This window comes from Peromyscus leucopus, chromosome 3 (genome assembly GCF_004664715.2).
Source record: "Peromyscus leucopus breed LL Stock chromosome 3, UCI_PerLeu_2.1, whole genome shotgun sequence".
Classification (NCBI taxonomy): Eukaryota; Metazoa; Chordata; class Mammalia; order Rodentia; family Cricetidae; genus Peromyscus; species Peromyscus leucopus.
The window spans coordinates 72,550,639-72,571,239 of NC_051065.1; the positions used below are offsets into that span (position 1 = coordinate 72,550,639).

The 20,601-nt window shown below is 46.5% G+C and overlaps 1 protein-coding gene across 1 annotated transcript in view; it reads left to right on the forward strand.

Annotated features, from left to right (window-relative positions):
- Chn2 (chimerin 2) overlaps positions 1 to 20,601 on the forward strand; it is a 277,548-nt gene that overhangs the window by 124,132 nt on the left and 132,815 nt on the right. The window contains exon 2 of the mRNA XM_028864129.2: positions 14,132 to 14,170. Coding sequence (XP_028719962.1) covers positions 14,132 to 14,170 — 39 coding nt within the window. The remainder of the gene's footprint in view (positions 1 to 14,131; positions 14,171 to 20,601) is intronic.

The window sequence follows — 20,601 nt, forward strand, 5'->3', positions numbered from 1 at the left end:
GGTTGTCCAACAGTGGTTGGTGGCATCCCAGAGAGGTGGAGAATATGGTAGTTTTTCAGACCAAGAAGCTGAGCAGCTCACAGTCCCAGCCCAGAGTGTCAGGCCTGGAATTTCCCTGGTGAAAGGAGGAAGAAGCTGGAGTCTGATGGGAGCAATGACCCATAGATAGACTCCAAAAGGAAAGAAGGTTTGCACATGCGTGTGGACGCTGCCTTCCTCCAAGTGCTCTCCATCTGCCTATCAGCCTGTTGGGTGGTGCCACTCGCATTGAGGGTGGGTCCTCCAACCCTCTCCTCACTATCTCACCTGCCAATGCTCTTTAGAAATGCATGCCCCCCCAACACACACACACACACACACACACACACACACACACACACACGAGAGAGAGAGAGAGAGAGAGAGAGAGAGAGAGAGAGAGAGAGAGAGAGAGAGATCTACTACTCAGACTGCTCAGTTGTGTTCTAAAATATCCAGTATACCTGAAGTTATCTTAACCGATGATAGCTTTACTCCCCTGCAGGGGCCTCTTAATAAATATGTTTAACAGAAACTAATCAATATGTAAATATAGTTGCAACTGTAAGAATAAGGTGTAATTGTAAACGACCTTTGTAAAAATTTCCCTCCTCTCTACCTCCTTCCTTCTCATCTTTTTATTCTTTCATCCTTTCTTTTTCCTTCCCTTTATATCATTAAAAACTAAGGCTCCCACCCTCCCCTGACCTCAGCCAACTCACATGTTCTTTGTAACCAGACATAGTCTTAGCTGTTGGGAATTTCTTGGGAAAATTGTTTCATATATTGCAAACCTCGGGCCGTACAACTCCAGGGAAGTTGCCAAGTCTGACCATCATGGTAGGATTAAAAAAAAAAAGAGCAGAGAAGGAAGTACACCTTGCCACCTGGTATATCAAGGCAGATAAGGAAACCGAAGCCCATCTGGGTGGGGCTGAGGGCATGTAGGCATCTCTAGCACACTGTGGGAGGAGCCAGCACAGGACACCTACTGCTATCTCCCAGTATCCTGGGGGTTTAGGAACAAGAGCTCAGGGACCCTAACTAGGATTCAGATGTGGAGGAAGAGCCAGTGCCTTTCTGGCTGGCAAGTTCCTCAGTTCTGTGGTCAGCCTATGAGATGAACTGTGATCGGGCAAGCTTGGGTCACAGTGAGTGAGTGGCTGCTGATGTGTGCCTTCTTGGTATGAATTACGGCAATTATATTATCTACACCAATTTCTGTGAGTGGTCCGTTGTGAAGAATGACTGCACTAACAGTTATCTGCTGTCAGTACGGTAGTGAGCCGACAAGCTGGGCCGAGCGTGAGCTGAGAGTGTGTTGATGATGAGGCGCGGGAAGGAGCCATCCAGGGTACTTGGTACCTGATGTGGACACAGACCTGAAGAAGAACTGGAGTGATTTGGGGAACGAGGAGGGGGAAGAAAGAAGGAAAGACAAAGAAAGATTGGGAGGTAAAGAGAGCACTTTAGTACCATTTCACCTTTTGTTCTAAAGCATGGCAGGAAATTGAATAATGTCCTGAATTTTCCTACTTTTGTGCTATTTTCTACAGCATTCCAGCCATGTCATTTTCTTGCAGCAGACCAGAAGGACCTGCACACTTCACATTAGCTTCTGCATTGCTGAGTCTTCTGGGACGAAAGCCATGGGGAGTGGGGGAATCAATAGGCTTGAGAGCGAAGCAGGTCTAGGTTTTAACTCCTCACCCTGCTTCCCAAACAGCCTTGGGAAAATGGCTGGATCTCTTTGAAGTTCATTTTGCTCCTTTCCAGGAGGTAAAAGTATTTACCATTGGGAGCCCCTGTCCAACCGTCCCTGGTTTCACATGATCTGGATTAAGGGGACATGTGAAGGGAGTGATTGGTCTGTCTCATTCATGGAGCCATCTTTGAATGGGCAGGTGGGTCTGGATGGATAAGCCAGGACAATTATAAACATTTACGATAATACATGGAAGGAGCCTCTACCAGAGTCTGAAATGGGCCAGGCACCTGAAAATATTCTGCTGTTGGTGGAAGACTTGTCTTCTGTCTTCATCCTTCAGGACCCTTTGACTCTGAATCTAATATGGGTAAAAATCTCCCTTTTTCTGCCAGTGGCAACAGTAGCAGGCCGGGACTTCGGAAATGCCTTTATGAGGATTTAGTATATCATGCCCGGGAGCTAACCTCCTCAGGAGAAGATGAACAAAAACCAAACCAGACAAAAGAACAGACAGACAACCCCCAAAATTAAAAAATAAAATAAAAAAATAAAAGACCACCACCAACAACCAACCAACCAACCAACAAACAACAACAACAACAACAAAACAACACAAATACCAAGGAACAACTGGCTAAGAGAATTTTTTTCTCTTCTCCATTCCTATAGCACTGTCGGTCTAGTCTTGTCCTGTCCTACCTCGTGTTATGATGACATGTACATGTGGCCAGAGGCTGGATTTAGCAGAGAGGTAGTACTTGCTGAATGAACAGACGGGTGAATGAATGAATGAATGATGAATGAATGAATGAATTGAAGACATACTTTAACTCCAAGCTGATTCCTTGTGTCTGCATTCTGCATCTTGCTTTACTATCTGCACCCATGTCTAGTGCAATATTTTGTGCCAAGTGGGCCATTAAACTCTAGGTAAATATTTGTTAGATGAATAAATGAATGCCCTGAAGGGCCCTGGAGAAAAGCCAGGAAGACATTCCTCTGGTAAAAGGAATTTGTAAAGAGGCAGGCAAGGGCTGGGGTGCCGGGTGGGGGGTGGGGTTGTGGGGAGGAAGGAGAGAGTTCTCCAGGTTAAAGGGAGTGGAGGCAGGGAGGCTACCTCTGAAGACTCAGAAGTAGCAGAAAAAGAAGCATGTAGAGGCAGAGAGAGAAATCACTCACCAGGCACGGAGCTCTGACCAGGCTGGGAAAGGCCTGTATCTTGTAGGAACAGAGCCGCTAGGTGGGAGGAGGCCCCTGGAGGCAGAGGAGAGCAGGAGTGGTTTGGCAAAGGTAATGGGATCTCAAGGTTCTGGATCTCAAGCCCTCACCCACCCCCACCCCCAATCTCCGTTGCCACAGCGTGCCTCCATGTGTCCGCCACAGCTCCCACTCATGTGTTGTGTTTTCATCCACTTCCCCTTCATCTCACCCCACTGTGGGACTTCTACCCCAAGATCATCCCCCACCACCCCTCCCACACCCTCCTGCTGCTGCCACACTGGCTCCCTGTCCTGCCTGTCTCACCAAGGGAGCAGCCTCTGACTCCCTACTAGGCACTTCCCCTCCTGAGTGGCCTGGCCTTGCCATGCCTTCTGTCTGCTCTGGGCTCTGCTGATTCTCTCCTTGCACCTTGCACGTCTATATTCTTGCCAGGCTCTTCAGAGGTCTCCTGTCATGTCCTGTGCTTCAGCGTCTGCAGCGGCCATGTGCTTGTGGAGCTTGCCTTCAGAGGAGCCCAGGCCCAGGCTTTCGTCTGCACTGCAGACCTCTCGGACTTGGACTTGGCTGTCCCATTGCTGCCTCTTTCCAACAGTGAAAGGCAAGGGCCGCTCACTGCTGTCAGCCTGGCTTGTTTCTCAAATGATTTGCTGGGTTGTATGAAAGGAATTGCTCTCTATCCTACTGCCAGGGCTATAGACCATTCTCCTTCCTCTACCGGTCAGCATCATGCCCTCTTTCTCTGCTTAGGGACAGTTCATCCCAAGGTCTACTCATTGGTTCCTCAACATCTGCTGCCAAATCCGTTTCCTCAAATCCATTTCCTCCATCTCCACTGATGTGGCTGGAGCTCAGGATGTTCGCATCACTGATCCAGCTTCCTGATGGATTGATCTCGCTGCCACTCACCTTCCTTACCCCCGCCCCTTACCCTCTAACCCAGCTTCACACCCACACTGGAATAATCTCTCTGGCCAACCCACTGGGTCCTGCATCGATCCTGTTTATTCTTCCTTCCCTTCCGTGCAAAGGAAGGGTTAGCTTCTACTGTCGATTTCCTGAGCCCTGTTGATTTCTCCAAGTTAGTCTCTAGCCACTCCAGGATACACCATGACCCCCCACTACCCCCCCCCCGAAATACCAGCATCTGCCCTAGCCAGCCGACGGGCCAGTCCCGCTCTTGTTCCTTGTCTGGCTTCGGCAATACCTTGGTCTCTGTGTCATGGGCCAGTAGACTGTGGGTCTACAAGGCAATCCTTGTGGCTGTTGTGTTCCATGTCTAGGTCCACCCTTCAAGCAGGTGCAGTGTAGTATGGTACCAGAAGTTATTTATTTTCTTGTCTCTGGGACATTTAGCCTTGTGGTTAAATTATACTCCCCTGTGCCTACTATTGCAGGGCCCTAGACAGAGCGACTCAAGGTCAGCAGTGACTGGCCAAAACCCGAGAAAGGACAGAATGAGCCAGGCTAGTCCCACCTTCCAAAAGCTGGGAAATGCCACTCTAGTTATCCTTCTTACTCATCCTCCTGCCACGTTCCAGCTGTCTCCTTCTTTGTGTCCCACAACAGAATGGATGACGTGAGTTTTTGTCTTTCACTAAGCCAGAGCTCGACTGAGCGCCTGCTACATCCTAGTATACAGTAATCGTGGAATTTCAGATAGTACCTTTTGTGACCGTCAGGAGACAAGGGGGTGGGGGTGCTAGACCCAGTGTGAGAATCACCTAGCCGGGCCACACGCTGTAACTGGCATCCATGTCCCCTAGGAGAAGCATCTTCTTCACACTGTCCAAATGTAGGCTCTGTTCAACCACCCCGTCACCTACCTGAGTAGGACATCTTTGTCTAAAACTCACGGGAGAGACCCAGTAGGCTAAAAGTGACACAGATGGCAAAGAACAGGATAAATAAGGTTTGCTGTTCATCAAGTATATGAGGATAACATATAAACAAAGACATTCATACACACACACACACACACACACACACACACACACACACACACACACACAATCCCCAAGAGAGAAAAGGCCCATGGAGGAACTGGAAAGAGTCATGGCCTGGGAAGAATGTCTAGAGGAACCAGACTCCAGAGAGCTGGCTGTGTAGCAGTTAGAAGGCAGACAGCACACGGGTTAACTTGATGTATCCAAGGACCAAAGGAAAGGCCAGTGTGGCTGAGCTGTAAGAGAAAAGAGGGACATACATGGGATGGGAAGGAGGAGCCAGAGGCAGTTCACATAGCTTTCCAAGCCCTCTGAGCAGGGGTGTGCTGGTGTAACCAAAGCTGGGCTCCTGGTATTTACTCAGTAAACACTTGCTGAATGGAAGACTCTCAGCATGCCTGTATGCAGCATCTGTGGCCCAGGACAGAAGCACCACGTGGCCCCAGTGCCCTCTAGTGACCACAAACTCCAGTTCAGGGCTCTTTGTGACCTCATCACTTTTAGAAAATCTCTCCATAGTTCATCTTCAGGCCCAGCCTGAGGAGCTAGAAAATTCTGGCAATTTACAGGGAAATGTCCTATTAACTCTTCTGTAAGTGAAGCTCATTCCATAAAAATGGTCTCTGAGACAGACAGAGGCCATTACAGAAAACCACAGCCAATGAAATTCAGAGTGATGGAGCTCGGTCCCAACTGATACATCTGCAAAATAACTCGTGAACCTAAGACTCCGGGAACACTGTGAAAGAGGAGGTGCAGAGATCGGAAGAGCTAGAGGATCAGAAAATTTGCTGTGAGATTGTGTCTCCTAGGAATGTCAAAAATCTCACCAACATGGCGGCCTAAACATGAGCTGAACCAGGACAACGATAGACGTGTAACGTGGATGGTGGGCAAAGCTCATGAGGCTTCAACCCTACACAAAGAACTGCGGGCAACTAAGCAATGCTGAGAGAGGGAGAAATAGCCTTCCCCAGGGAACAGCACACCAACTGGTTATTCAATACCAGTGGTCACCATGAAAACATGCTTACAAGTAACATTATACCCAGCCTGAGCAGCTTATATTTAGGAATATATATATATGTAACAACAGTTAATAAGAGGCCATGAATTTGAAAGAGAGCAAGGAGGGGTAGATATGAGGGTTTGGAGAGAATAAAGGGAAGGGGGAAATTGTGTAATTATATTATAATTACCAAAAAAAAAACAGAGAAATTTAAAACAAAACAAAAACCTGCTGAGCCCCACAGCTGATGCACACCAGGCCTTCATTTCTTCCTCTGGTTTCTTACCCAAACCATTTTCAGAGAGTATACACAGAAGGCCTCATTTCTCAAGGCAATGCAGAGAAACTGCAGGTGAGATGTATTAGCAAGAAATCTCTGGAACGCTGCTCATCCAGCCCTTTGCAGCAGTTTGGCTGCTGTGGTCTGAAAAGCCCATGGCTCGGGCTGCACCGGGGCCCTGTGTACATCTCCAGCCCCCGGGAGTGTGGGCAGTCCCCTTGCAGACACGCTGCAGTGTACCCAGAAGCAGGACCCCACCCCTCTGTCATGGTCCGCTTCCATTTGGATGGCAACCCATTCTGGGCCCATTAAGCTAATCATGCTACAAATCCTGAGCTGTCATCTCCTTGTGTGGCTGCTCCAGGACTGATTGAGAAACCTGTTTTCACCCAACTTCCCCGGGAAAAGCCGCACTGACTGCAGCCCCTTTGCAAATGTGTGCATCAGTAAATCAAAAGCAGCAGCAGCAGGCTGGCATTTGTGAGAGACAGGCGGAATGGCAGAGGGCGAACCCGACCTGTCCTTCCCCCATTTCCCAGAAAATCCCCCGATGCAAATGTACAGGCTTATCTGAAATACTCTCAGGGGTAGGTCTCCTCCAACTTCCTTGTTAGGGCGTTCTCTGGACCAGTGACTCTTTGACTCCAAAGCCTGGTTGTGCGTTTCCATTACTCCTGTCACCCTCCACTGAGCCAAGGGAAGGAAGCTGGCTCTCCTAGATGTTTACAGGGTGCCTCTCCGATGGTCACTTACCCAGGTAGAACATATGCCATCTTTCATTTTTCTACATTAATCAGTCCCCAAATTCCTTTACACTTGCTCCTCCGGTGATTCTATCCCGATGGCTTATTCCTGGAGCCGTAAATCCTGGGTTGCACAGCCTTCCAGCTGCAGCCAACAAAGCCCTCAGGTCTTGTGGATTCTCACATCAGGTCACAGCCGTGTTTCCGCAAGAGCTTCCTGTCTTCATCTGCTGATCTGCAAATACAGTCTTACCTGTGAATTTATAGTTCAACCTTAGAAGCATCCCAAATTAAGATACAGATTGTCACCAGCCTGTGGGGGTGTGGGGCGCTCAGACTGTGGGGTTACAAGGAGCTCAGACTGGGAGGGTGTAGAGAACCCAGACTGTGGGGAGGTATAGGGAGCTCAGACTGTGGGGGTATAGGGAGCTCAGACTGTGGGGTTACAAGGAGCTCAGACTGGGAGGGGGAGTGTGGGGCGCTCAGACTGGGAGGGTGTAGAGAACCCAGACTGTGGGGAGGTATAGGGAGCTCAGACTGTGGGGGTATAGGGAGCCCAGACTGTAGGGGTGTAGGGAGCCCAGACTGTGGGGGTGTAGGGAGCCCAGACTGTAGGGGTGTAGGGAATTCAGACTGGGGTGTGTGTGGAGCTCAGTTTTCTTGTACACATCACTGAGGTTTTCAGTCACACAACCTTCCTTTTCTGTAAAATATTTTAACAAAGAGTTTTGAAACAGAAACACATCGACTTTCATGCACCAGAGTGCCACCCCTTGAACAATACAACACAGGCTGAGTCAAAACATTGTTTCCATCTGCAAAAGGCTTAAAGACTCTGGAATGCCTGTTGTTGGGAAATTGTGCATTAATAAATAATTTACGCCTTGGGAAACTCATGCACTGAGACCAAGCTTTAGTTAAGTGAAGGAAAAGAAACATAGATGCATGTGTACAGATGTGAAAAAAAAACAAATCCACCTATGAGACAGCACCCAGAGCTGCTGGTGTGGTTGGTGCCTCATAGCTGCTGTCCCAGCACTTAGGAAGCCGAGGCAAGAGGAGGGATGATTGTGAGAGACACTGCCTTTAAAAAAAGTAAGAAAAAAAGAGAAATAACTTTAAAATTCAAAAATCAAACTGCATTGTGTGTGTGTGTGTGTGTGTGTGTGTGTGTGTGTGGCCATTTTTGAGGACTTTTATTGTAACTAGTCACAGAGAAAAAGTTATAAAGACACACAAATCTATTACTGGCGCGTTTTTCCTGAGGTAGGAGACTTTTAAAATGACACATTTAAAAATGACTGCATTTCCTGTTTCACCAGTAAGGGTGCACTACTTCTGAGTTCCTGAGCTCTCTGTAGAGTGTTAGCTTTGCTGTGTGCTTCATCTAGAAAGATGATGTTGTCCCACCCATGCTCTCCAAGAGCCCCACTGTCCCCCAGGCTGCTTCACACACAGAACAGCCTTCCCAGGGCTCATTCCAGAATTTGATTTCCCTAAGACCATGATGGCTTTGCCATCTTTTCAAGGCTAAAGTGCTCAGCAGGTATGGCTTCCTCAAGGCCAAGTTCTCCTTGTACCCTTTGGCCCCTTAACCCTCTCTCCTCTCCTCTCCTCTCCTCTCCTCTCCTCTCCTCTCCTCTCCTCTCCTCTCCTCTCCTCTCCTCTCCGTTCTGCCAGAGGTTCTGCGTTCAGTTTCCAGCAACCACATGGTGGCTTACAACCTTCTATAATGAGATCTGGTGCCCTCTTCTGGCGTGCAAGCATACATATAGGCAGGACATTATACACATAATAAATAAATCTTAAAAAAAAAAAAAAAAGGTAATTCCAAAAGAAAAAAAAAGCCAAGGATGAAGACCCAGCCTTCTAATCTTGGCTCTGAGGAAGCAGAGACAAGAGGATCCCTGGAGCTCACTGTCCAGTCAGCCTTACCTACTTGGATAGCTCCAGACCAGTAATAGATTGTCTCCAAGACAGGCATATGTCACCAAAGGAACAACACTCAAAGATGACCTTTGTCTCCACAGTACATACACATGCACAGTACATCCACATGGATGTGGATGTATATACATACATACATACACACACACATACACACACACATGCATACTAAAATACAAGGCTCAGGAGTGGTAACTTACAACTATAATCTCAGCACTTGGGAGTCTGAGACAGGAAAATTGCTTTGAGTTCTGAGACAGGCTAGGCTACAGACTAGTATGGTATCTTAAAAGCAAAGGAAGATCCTCTCTTGACAATAAACTGATTGCTTTGTAATTTTATGAGTAGCAATGTGGCAGGAATATTTTCCTGTCCTTAAAGATAGTGATAGCACTAAGCATAGAATTTACTTTATAGAAAAGAAAGCATTTCATTTTAGTTTATTCTTATAGTTTATCTCATGTCCACCCTTTACATTTTTTTTTTTATCTTTTAGAACCTCTGTGATTGTGTGTGTGTGTGATGTGTGTGTTGTTGGGGGCAGAGAACATGTTTGTACCGTGAAAGTCAGAGGACAACCTTTGGTTGGTACTTGGCGATGGGGTCTCCTGATGCTCAACCCTTCATAAGTCAGGCTTATTGGCCTCAGGTGTCTGGGGATTCTCCCGTCTCAGGCTCCTGTCTTGTACCACAACCAGCTTTATGTGGATTCTAGAAATCTGGGCTCAAACCCCCATGCCCCTTTATCCATCTCCCTGGCTCCATTTACTTTTTTTATTCTGCCCTTTTTTGTGTCTCTCTCAGTCTCTTCTCTGACCTCAAACATGCTTCTTTTCTCTTTAAAGGTTATTCTTTCATACACATGAATCCTTCCATTGTCATAATGCTTTATGTTGGGGAGCATTCTTAGTCTCATTTGATAAGTTAAAGAGCTGAGACCCAGAAAGATTAGTTGATCTGCCTGAGGTCTCACAGTGAGGGACAGAGTAGGGTGTTGACTCTAGATGGTCTCACTCCAGAGGCAGTCCCCTGGACCACAAGGTGTGGAGAGTATGCACAGTTCCAGGAGTACCCCACCTTGACTCAGTGGGAAGTTTTGCACTAATTTTTTCTTTCAAGCTTCCAAGAATCAAACTAATAACTCTGCTATATGATAATGTCATTTTCTTAACTTCAATATATATATATTGGAGGGTCCTGCCTGACGAGAATGAATGATAGATCCAGGTCCTGAAGACCAATGCCTGCTTCTGCTTCTAACTTGTTTTATAACCTTGAGGAAGCCATTTAACAGTTCTGTATCTCCTTTCACCCATTGACCAAGCAATGAAGGAGAACTAAATGACCCTAAAGGCCTACTCCATGTTTTAAAGGGGAAGTGGACTAAAGATGTAGCTGAGTGGGTAGAGCGCTTGTCTAGCATATTGGAGGCCACAGATCCAGGCCCCAGCACCACATGGACCCAGTGCAGTAGTGAATATCTATAATCCCCACAGTAGCAGTAGGATCGTATGTTCAACGTCATCCTTGGCTACATAGCAGCTTCATGAGATGCCTGAGAACTTATCTCAGAAAGAAAAAAAAAAAGATAAAGTGAAAAGTATCAGCTGATTCAAGAGTAAAGTCCTTCATCAAAGAGAGAAATAGATCATGGAGACATATTGGGAGCAGTTGGTGCCAATAGCTTTATTGCTATTTGAGGTGATGTTGGAGGCAACTAAATATTTTTTATGACTTCTTAAAATTATCATGTGATCTGTCCCATGACCATGGCCGCCAGGAAGTGCACTATAGTGGTTTTTGAAACATGTCTCGAAGGCCAAGGTAATTATAGTCGGTTCACTGGAGCATGACAAATGGCCTCTCAATGTGAATTCTTTTATATGAAAGAGGAAACTTCCATGACAACAGCCCTGGAACTTAATTACAGGCTCCAGGTTTGAGGAAATGGAGACAGTGGATGGCTGCAGTGAAGAGAGCAAAGACAATAGCGGTGAGCCACCTGGGAAGAACGGGGACAGGGTGACATCACAGTGACACAGTAATAGCAGCCCGCCTCATCAGGGGACTTGATGCAGAGCACAGTTCTCTCCTGGGAGCATCACATAAGCACTCTTAGTGAATCCCCATGACACCCTAATACTCAGTGTAGGAGACAGAAGGATCTGTGTGTTTCATGCCACTCAGCAGGGCTTGTCTGCAGAAGGCAGAGCATAGATAGATCACATAGATCCTTTAGATAGCGTCTCACTGCATAGATCTGCCTGTCCTGGAACTCACTATATAGAGCAGACCACCCTGAAACTCATAGATACCTCCAGCGGCCTCTGCCTCCGGAGTGCTGAGATTACAGGCATACATCACCTCTCCCGGTCTCAAAAGTGTCTTCATGTATTTAACATGTATGCGTTTGTTTGAGGTTTTGGGAGGCATCTGTGCTCACCATTGTCTCACTAGTGCGTCTCTGGTTTGTGTCTGAAGGCCTGGTATATGATGGCACCTTTCTAAAGGGCTGGTAGTGCCAAAGTGAGTGAGCCAATGCTCCTGCTTTAATGGAGTTTGACAAATTATGGGGTGAGGCCATTCATAAAAAAAAACAATCAATAAATAATCTCTATGGTAACAGAAGCTATGAAGAAAATCAAGCCACATGATATGAGAGGGACTGGGTTAAGGGCAAGTCCCCTAGGAGGTGACATTTGGGCTGAGCCCTACATGATGGAGCAAATGAGCCATGTCAAGACCTATTAGTGAGCAGTTTATGAAGATAGTCCGCAGAGCAAAGGCCCACACTCAGCAAGGCTTTATTTGTTCTAAGAACACAGAGGCTGGTGTGGCAGGGTGAGCTGTGGAATGGGGAGATGCATGAGGTGGACTCAGAGGGGGCAGGCCGCAGATGGAGCAGGCCACCGCAGGCCACAGCGAAGTCTGTTCCACACACAGAGGGAAGAGGTTGACGGGTTCTGGACCGGGGCTGCTGAGTTCCTCAGTTCTGTGGGCAGCTTGCTTTATCTCTGAGCTGTGTTGACAGCAGGAGGCAAGTGCAGAGGAAAACTTCACAGAGCTTGCAGGGCAGCCTGTGTGAAAATTCATGGGGCCACAGTGTCTTAGGAAAAGCCATCCTTGGTTGTTCTGAGGGCAAGACTGACATCCCTGGTGAGGCTGTCTAATTTAAACTGACCTGAGGTAAGAGCATCTTAGATCTAAGCCAAGCTCAGGACTGTAGCCACACAAGGGGGTTACATCCTTTGCCTCGGAACTTCCCTTCAATCCACAGAAAGTAGTGCTGAGGTATTGGATGAGCTTGACCACATTGAGACTGGAGATTGTACTTACCTCATAGAATAATCTCACCTGAAATAATAAGAGGTTACAGGTAGATTGCTTTTCTCCCTACCTATAATGTCTTAGGTAGTGTCTCAGGGATTTAATTTCTGTATATGTGTCTGTGGGTGTGTTCCTGTGTGTGTGTGTGTGTGTGTGTGTGTGTGTGTGTGTTCAAGTATGTGTGTGCAGTTGCCTGTATTAATTTTTATTTATCATTGAAAACTTTTTTTGGAGATGTTATCCACAGCCAAGCATATAAGACCTTTTCTGGTGAAGAGGCATGGGGTGGATGGTTAAGAATTTTATTGTACACTCAGCAAGTTAGTTTGTTTGATTTAAAAGGTCTTTTATAAACATTCATGCTAACATTTAACATTGATTTATGGTGCAAATAGGATGAAATGAACCAGCTATTTGGGCTAATAGCTCATTATTATGAAACATTATTTCTTACTTTGGCACAGGTATTAAGAGTTAATGCCAGCAAGCTGGGGAGATGGCTCAGAGGTTTGGAGTACTGGTTACTCTTGCAGAGATCCTGGGTTCAATTCTCAGCATGCACATGGTGGCTGACAATCACCCATAACAGGAGGTTTGACACCCTCTTCTGACCTCTGTAGGCACCAGTCACACACGTGATGCACATACACACATGCAGGTAAAAACATTCATATACATAAAATAATAAATAAATATGACAAATGTTTAAAGAGTTAATGCCAGCATTTGTCTGGTCACAATACAAACTGTCAGTGCACTGTGCTCTCATGTACCCCTGTTTCTAAAGGGTACATACACAGTGACGTTTGAGCCCAGGAGGTGATGAGCCAAAGGAACAAGATAGTCATTATAAAATAAAATTTTTATCTAAACCAGCATAACTGAGTAGGATTTGGGGGGAAATTTTATCACTTTGGAGTTGGTATTGATCAATAAATGGCACATTTTGTTTCTCGGGGAGAAAAACTTTCTCAGATGTTAATTCCCTCCCAAATCAGGAAAGACCTTAGAGAACGGAAGCCCAAGGATGGGGTAGGACAGAGCAGCTGGGGGGGGGGGTGTGGGGAGCGCACAGCAGGCCTCGTTTACCTGAAGATGCTAAATTAGAAAACTCAGGCTTCCTTCTGAGCCTCATGTATCCTGGGACAAACTCTCCTCCCCTGGCTGTCTAGGCCGGTGTGGGCTTCCTTGGGCTCACGGCTGTGAGTGCATAGGACACAAACTGTAAGGGAGAATGGGCTGTGGTCACCCAGGCCAGGAGCTGAGGGAGCAGCCATGGCCTCCTCTTGCCTGATTCTGAGGGGGATGAAGAACATGATCCTCTCCTGTAACTCTCTCATCCAACACTTGCATTTGCTGTGAGGCTTCTGGAAATGTGCTAAGCCACATGCTGACATTAATTCCAGAGCTAATGCAATCCCCATCGCACCATCAAGGCCTCTGCCGTCAGACCCGGGAGTTCAGGAGGGCAGCGGCTTTGGCTGCGCAACTTTCCACATCTAATATTGCATGCTTGCCACTTTGCATCCTGCCCTCAAGTCTTAATAAATGGACTAAAGATCTGCCTGGAAACTGCGAGATAAATTATGTGTTTATTATGCCAAGTTGAGTAAATATATATTTGAAAGGATCACTAGAGAGTACAATTGAGTTAATTACTTTAAAATCTTTTTTTTTTTTTTTTTTAATTTACGGGATTCTGAAAACTGTTAAGCTGTTTATTCTGTCATAGTAGTGATCCAAAGATGATGTTGTTGCTGGGCCCATCAGTTATCCATGCACGTTCTGCCTCTGTGTCTGGAACCATTCTGTTCATGAGTGGAGAGGCCCCTGGGGTTGGAATGTGAGTCCAGCTGACAGGCTGTTCTTCCTCTAGGGAAGACATGGACTGGCAGGTTGACATGCAGTCTGACGTGATCTCTCTCTTCATTCTAGATGCTGAGGAATACCAGCCTCCGATATGGAAATCATACTGTGAGTACCAACGACACAAAAATCTCTGCAAGTCTTTAACCCACCTGCCTTCTTGAAGGATCCTTGCTGGGGTGCAGTGCACATGGGTAGTCCCATAAGCAACCCCCCAGATCCCAAGCTCTTCTTCTCACTGAGGAGAGAGATACCTGTCAGAGAGGGTGAACTCTGCGCTTGTCCCCAACCAGAACCTCTAACAACCACTGACCTGTGTGATCCATGTTAGGACTGCTCCAGAGGGGAGGGGACCTTCTGACTTTCAGTCTGGGGGCATATTTTCATTTTGGGGGCATTTGGTCAGCAAGGTCGAATGTATTGACTTCCATGAGTTATGCTCTTTGCTCATCACTCCAGGGCTGTAATAGCATTTGACAGGAACTGTTGAAAAATGAACACACAGTGAAGACTGTCTGACCACTCGGGGTGACTCTTTAGAAGCATAGATCATGGCTGACCAGCAGCTCCTGTCATGAAAGCAGGCAATGGTCACTACCTCAGACTCTCTTTCTCTCTCCTTGGCATCATGTGTCCCTCCCAGAATTCTGTGAGGAGAAGAAAGGACTGTGGCAGGATGGAGCCCATCATGGCCAAGGCAGGTGTTCCTGCAGACTCGCTGCTCAGTAGCAATCCTAAATGCTGCTGTCACTATTGATAGCATCCTTGTTGCTGCTGTCCACTGAGGACCTGCCTTGGGCTCCGAGCTGCTGACTCTCAGGTTCACAGATAGGCACAGATACTGTTATCTCTGCCTCGTCTATAAGGAAACCACAGTTCAAAAGGGGTGGAGGCTTCTCCAAAAGCGGTGGGAGGCATTCAGAAGTAAAGTCCAGGTGCCCAGAGGCAAGCCAGCTCTGAGCCTGCAGGCAAGCATTCAAGACTTCTTCTCTACCTGTTTAAAATCATAAACTGAGCACAGTGATGCCCACCTGTAATCTTAGCACTCTGGAGGTAAAGCCAAATGGACCTCTTTGAGTTCTAGGCCAGTCTTGTCTATACAGTGAGTTTTAGAACGGCCAGATCTACATAGTAAGACTCTGTCTCAAAAATTAAAGTCTCAGATTTTCTATGTATATGTCTGTCTGCTTACCATTGTAGTCATATGTCAGATAATGGGACCTCCACCAAAAATGGACTGGGCCTATGACAACATATACTATCAGCATGGGCCATATAGCACATGTGTGTGCCAGGCTGTACCATCTAGGTTTGTGTTAATTATACTCTGATGTTTGCACAACCACACATTGCCTAACAAATATTTCTCAGCATGTATTCCTATCATAAAATGATTAGAGGGTATATGGACGTTATACATACACACATATGTACATATTTGTTCTGACAATATGGAGGTGCATAAACCTGGACATTCGCGGGCCTTAGGAGGTGGCCCAGCCAGCACCCTGCTTGCTTCTCAAGTTTGAGAACCTGAACTGAGAACCCCAGCTCCCATGTAAAAGCAAGGTTGCCCATGCCTCTAATCCTAGCACCAGAGTGGAGACGGGGATGCCCAGGGCCTGCTAGCCTGCCAGTCTAGCCTCATCATGAGCTCCATGTTTACTTAGGAAGCTTTGTCTCAAAAAATAAGCTGTAGAGTGATCAGTGAAGAAACTGATAACTGACCTCTGGTCTCTATATGCACACACGTGTGCACACACACACCGTGCACATGAACCACATGTTAATCTGAGAGTAAGAAATTCCCATGATACATAAACCAGCCCCTGCCTCACAGTGCAGTCCACCTCCCCTTCCCCACGTGTGCTTTCTGTCTTTCTGTTGTCTTGTAAGACATATGCTGTCATGTTTAAAATTTTAAAAGCATGCTGGGTACTGAGGTCTTTGTCACTCTGTTTTGTCTAATGGGTCTCATTGCCCTTGGCACTCATCAGCTTCCTTCTCCTCACAGATATACAGCCCTCATCTTTCCATGCAGGCACGTACATGCAGGGCCACCTCATTCTTTACTACGCGAGTCTGTTCTCCCATCTGTGAAGTTAGGGGCTATGCGGGTCTCTGAGGGCCCTTCCAATCTAGGGCTCTGCTTTCCCAGCTTCGATTTTAAAAGGCAGTGCTAATGACTTAGTAATTGGATGTTTATGTTTGTTTGTTTCCTAATGGAGTGTGAAGTACTCTGACAGTAAATCAACAAAATATCCATGGGAAGAGATGTGGGTTCCGTGAGTTACTGGGCATCTCACACTGCCTTCCTCACATTAACAATCCAATAAATATTTGTTGAACAAAGGCCACTACTGGGAGCTTTTCTAAAATATATGATATTGGCTCAAATTCATCTCTTCTTTTCCTAAGTGACCTTAGGCCACCCAATTTATTTCTTAAAAGCACTTTTATATCCTAAGAAAGCTAGGAAGAGCATTGCTAATTACATGTCCACAAAATCAATTTTACCCTAGATTATTAGGCTGAAATTTTACTTTTGGATCTAGAATCATAAAATCTGACTTGAAGAAGGCATAGTTTGGGCTATTTAATACAAATTTAGTGGCGTACACAAAGTTCTTTATTTTATCAGACTAATAGGCACTCGCTATTCAGAGTCCCCAAGTGAATGAATTTACAAAAATGAAGGGTACATGTCACACAGGACACCAAAGCCACGTTGATCAAAGCCCCACAGAACATCACTAAAAAGAGAGGTTCTTGGTGATTGTGGGCAGGGAATTCTTTGTGGGGGACGTTGGCGCCCTTGTGGACCAGCTCCTGCTTTGTTGTTATCGGGCAACACTGCTCCCTCAGACTCCCAGCCTTCTCATCACTAAAGCAACCCTCATCCCTTCTGGTATTTCTAGTGATGGATACTAAAACTCAACAATGAAGATAGTGTGGCCCACACCCACCTCCAACTTGTAGGCCAGTGAGAAATAAGACAAACCTGTAACATGACAAAAAATGATCTTTGCTTTCAGTGGCTATTGTTTACCATTACTTTTACTTATTTGATGTTGTTAAGAAGCATGGAACCCAATTTTGATGCCATTCCTAACAAAAATTTAGTCTACTCCTGCAGATTGACTTTAAGAAATTTGTTTTTGTCTTATTGCTAATTGTGATGTTCTTGGTTGCAAATTAACAGATTGTTCCAGTCAGTCACATAGGCTGACTTTAAAAAGACCGGAGGCACTGGCTTTGGTATGGCCCTTTCCACTCCCTGTCTCCCTTTTCGGTCACACTTTTCTATGGCTGCACTGTAACGTGTTCTTCCTATGTCATTCCCAGACAGACCCTACACCACCAAGGGTATTGGCACTATTTTGGGAAAACAACAGGCAAAGAGACCATCCATTTATTAACCCTTCAAGCAAAGCATCAGAATTCAATTTCAGTGTAGGTATAGTGTTCCTTCATTTACTCATTCACTTAATCAGTGCATATTAAGGCTCTCTCTTAAGTCAGAGAGTGTACTGGGAGCTGTGGGGCCACAAGGATGCCTAAGACCAGGACTTAACTCATGGAACCCCAGTGTCACATGATGGCCCTAAAATCTCTGCTCTCACCACTTCCCTGTGGGATTAGAAGACTTTCTGTTTTCTTAAAGACAAACACTATCACTTGCTTCGCTATGTCCATGGGATAATCTTAACTCTAAACATCATACATCTGTAGCTCAACTATTAAAACCAACCCCCAAACCATGGGCAAAGTCCTAGAGAAAGTGTTGAAGCTAAGGTCCTAAAAGAATAACCACTTTTGAATTCACTTAAAATAATAAGGAAACCACCTTTGAATGGCAAGCCAGAACTGTGTGAAATGTGGGCCGGGAGCTGACAGGTTCAGATGCCAATCATCCTGAGACTATTCTGAGGTTTTCCTTGGTAAGAGACCAAAAGCCAGCCAGGCGGTAGATGCTGGGGCTGACAGCTCTCCCAGGAGCCTTTCACCAGTGGGGGGTCAGGCACTCTCGGGACTTGTGCCTCTTTTTCTAAGTAGGAGCTTGGAATCTTGACCCCTGTAGAACTGCAGCAGCCCAACCACCTGACAGGAATACGACAGTAGTTATTCTTTGATCCTATTCCAGCCTGTGAGTCATAAAAGCAGCATGTGTGCCATTTGTCAAACCCCATAGGTCTTGCTTATGTACACAGTTACCTGGCTTCCTGCTCCGGGGCCCCACAGGCCTTGTCTTGGGGTTGCCATGGTGCCACTGGCCAAGCAGTAAATTTTAGGAGAACATTTTGTTAGCAAGGCAAAGCCTTCACATGGTAGCTGGAGGTGAGGTTAGGATCAGGAAGTCACCCCACGGCACCAATAACTTGCTCCCACCTGTGAAGTTTTTCTGTGATAAGACATGACAGTGGGCAGAGTGATGGAGCTCATCTCTTTTCCACTGGCTAGGCACAGCTCCTGGATCCACAGGCCCCTGGAGAAGGGAGTGGGCTGCAGAGCCTACCCTGGAGGCCCCTGGCAGTCCTAGGAACTGATGGGTTTTTTTCTCATATCACCCACAGAAACCTGTTGACTTATCCCTGTGTTGTTAAGGTGGGTCAAGATTGTTGCTAAAGAAAAGAATAAAATAGTAGCTTTCTCAATTGTTGGATTTCCTGGGAAGCTGGGTATCCCTTTTTCTACCTCCACATTCCTTGGTGACCTCCACCCCTGCCAAACAGGTTGATCCAGTGGAAGAATTCTCTCCTGTGCTGGATAGCCCCCCACCACCACCACTTCCCACCCCACCCCCACCACTTCCCACCCCCCAACCCCAACCTCACCCCCTGCCCAGGGAGGGCCTGCAATATGCATAGGACATTGCTGTGGAAGCAAATTCTACCATGTCACCTCTCTGCTCATGGACCATGGAACCACCTTAAAAGCGGTATTCATTGTTGCATTTGGCTTGGGAAATGTTTTTGTTGAGTTAAGTCGGGAAGTGACACTTTCAGACTTTGTGATATGTTTCAGTTACCTTAAATGTGCCTTGCAGAATTGTTCCCATGGGTGTCTGTTTTAGCTAACCCTTCAAATGATAGGCAGGCTCTTACTGAGAGCTAAGATAGGAAGCCGCCTCGCTTTTCATTGGTTCTTGTCAGCACCTGGAGGAACAGATACACGGCCTACATGGTACGATGGCTTCCCTTCTGTTTTGGCAAACTCTGCTGCTCAGAGAGCATAAGCAAGCCTTGGGATTCTACAGCCTTCTGGCTGAGAAAAGGGCCATCGGCTAATGATATCTGCAGTGAGGGGCCAGGAGTGGAGGTGCCTCTGGGACTTATTGGACTGCAGAGGCCTGTTCCTCTTCCAAACTATCCCTGGAGCTTCTGTTCCAAGGTGTGTGGGTGCTGATTCTGGATTTCTCTATGCTAAAGTGCCTAGTGCCTCAGAGGGTGAGGTTATGGGATTCGGGCTGCTGACATTAAGCACACTGTCCAGAAGTGCAGCCATTGCCTGCATCCTTCAGTTCCCCCATTGGCGTCTCAGACTCTCTCATTCAGGGTCCTCTCCGTCTCACTCTGTCACCGTGCAGACTTTCATAACCTCTGCTGTGTGTGAATAAAATACTGTCCCCACTTCCCTGCTTCCCAGTGGCCCCTGCCTGGTCCCCCTCAGTGAGGCAAAGACAGTGAGTGCCTCCACCCCTGGATGTGCACTACCATCTTCTGGAAAGGTTTAGAAGATGGATTTGAAGGTTCCTTCCAGATTCATGGAGTGGATCTTGCCAGAGATGGAGACTAAGAATCTAAATTTTATGGCAGCTTCCGGTAAATTCTAATGGGATCAGCCCCACTTGGGACCTTTCCACCAATTACATTAGAGAGCTGCTGACTTTGGGGCCTGGATATCCAGGCTTTGAAACTTGATTTAGTGTTGTTGTCTGTGTGACTTTTGGTGTCTTCAAAGTGAGCAGACATCTCCATGGCTTCATTAGCATGAGTAAATAGGTCATGTAGGAAATTTAATCAGGAGAGTCAATGAGAACATGCCAGAAATTCTGACTTGTACCAAGTTCCTAGCAATGACAGTGTCCTTGTTTGCTTTCTGTTGCTGTGATAAACACCATGACCAAAAGCAACCAGAGGAGGAAAAGGTTTATGTGGCTTATCATCATAGTCCATTATTGAGGGAAGTTGGGATCAGGAACTCAAGGCAGGAACCTGGAGGCAGGAACTGAAGCAGAGACCATGGAGGAATGCTGCTTGCTGGCTTGCTCTTCATGGCTCCCCTTGCATGCTTTCTTATACACCCTAGGACTACCTGCCCTGGGGTGGTACCAGTGGCCTGGGTTCTTCCACATTAATCATTAACCAACAATGACTAAAAAAATATCTCAAAAAATGTTCAGCATCCCTAGGAATTAAGGAAATACAAATCAAAACAACTTTGAGATTTCATCTTACTCCAGTAAGAACAGCAAAGGTCAACAAAATAGTGGACCACAAATGTGGGGGTAGGGAACCTTCATTAACTCCTGGTGGGAT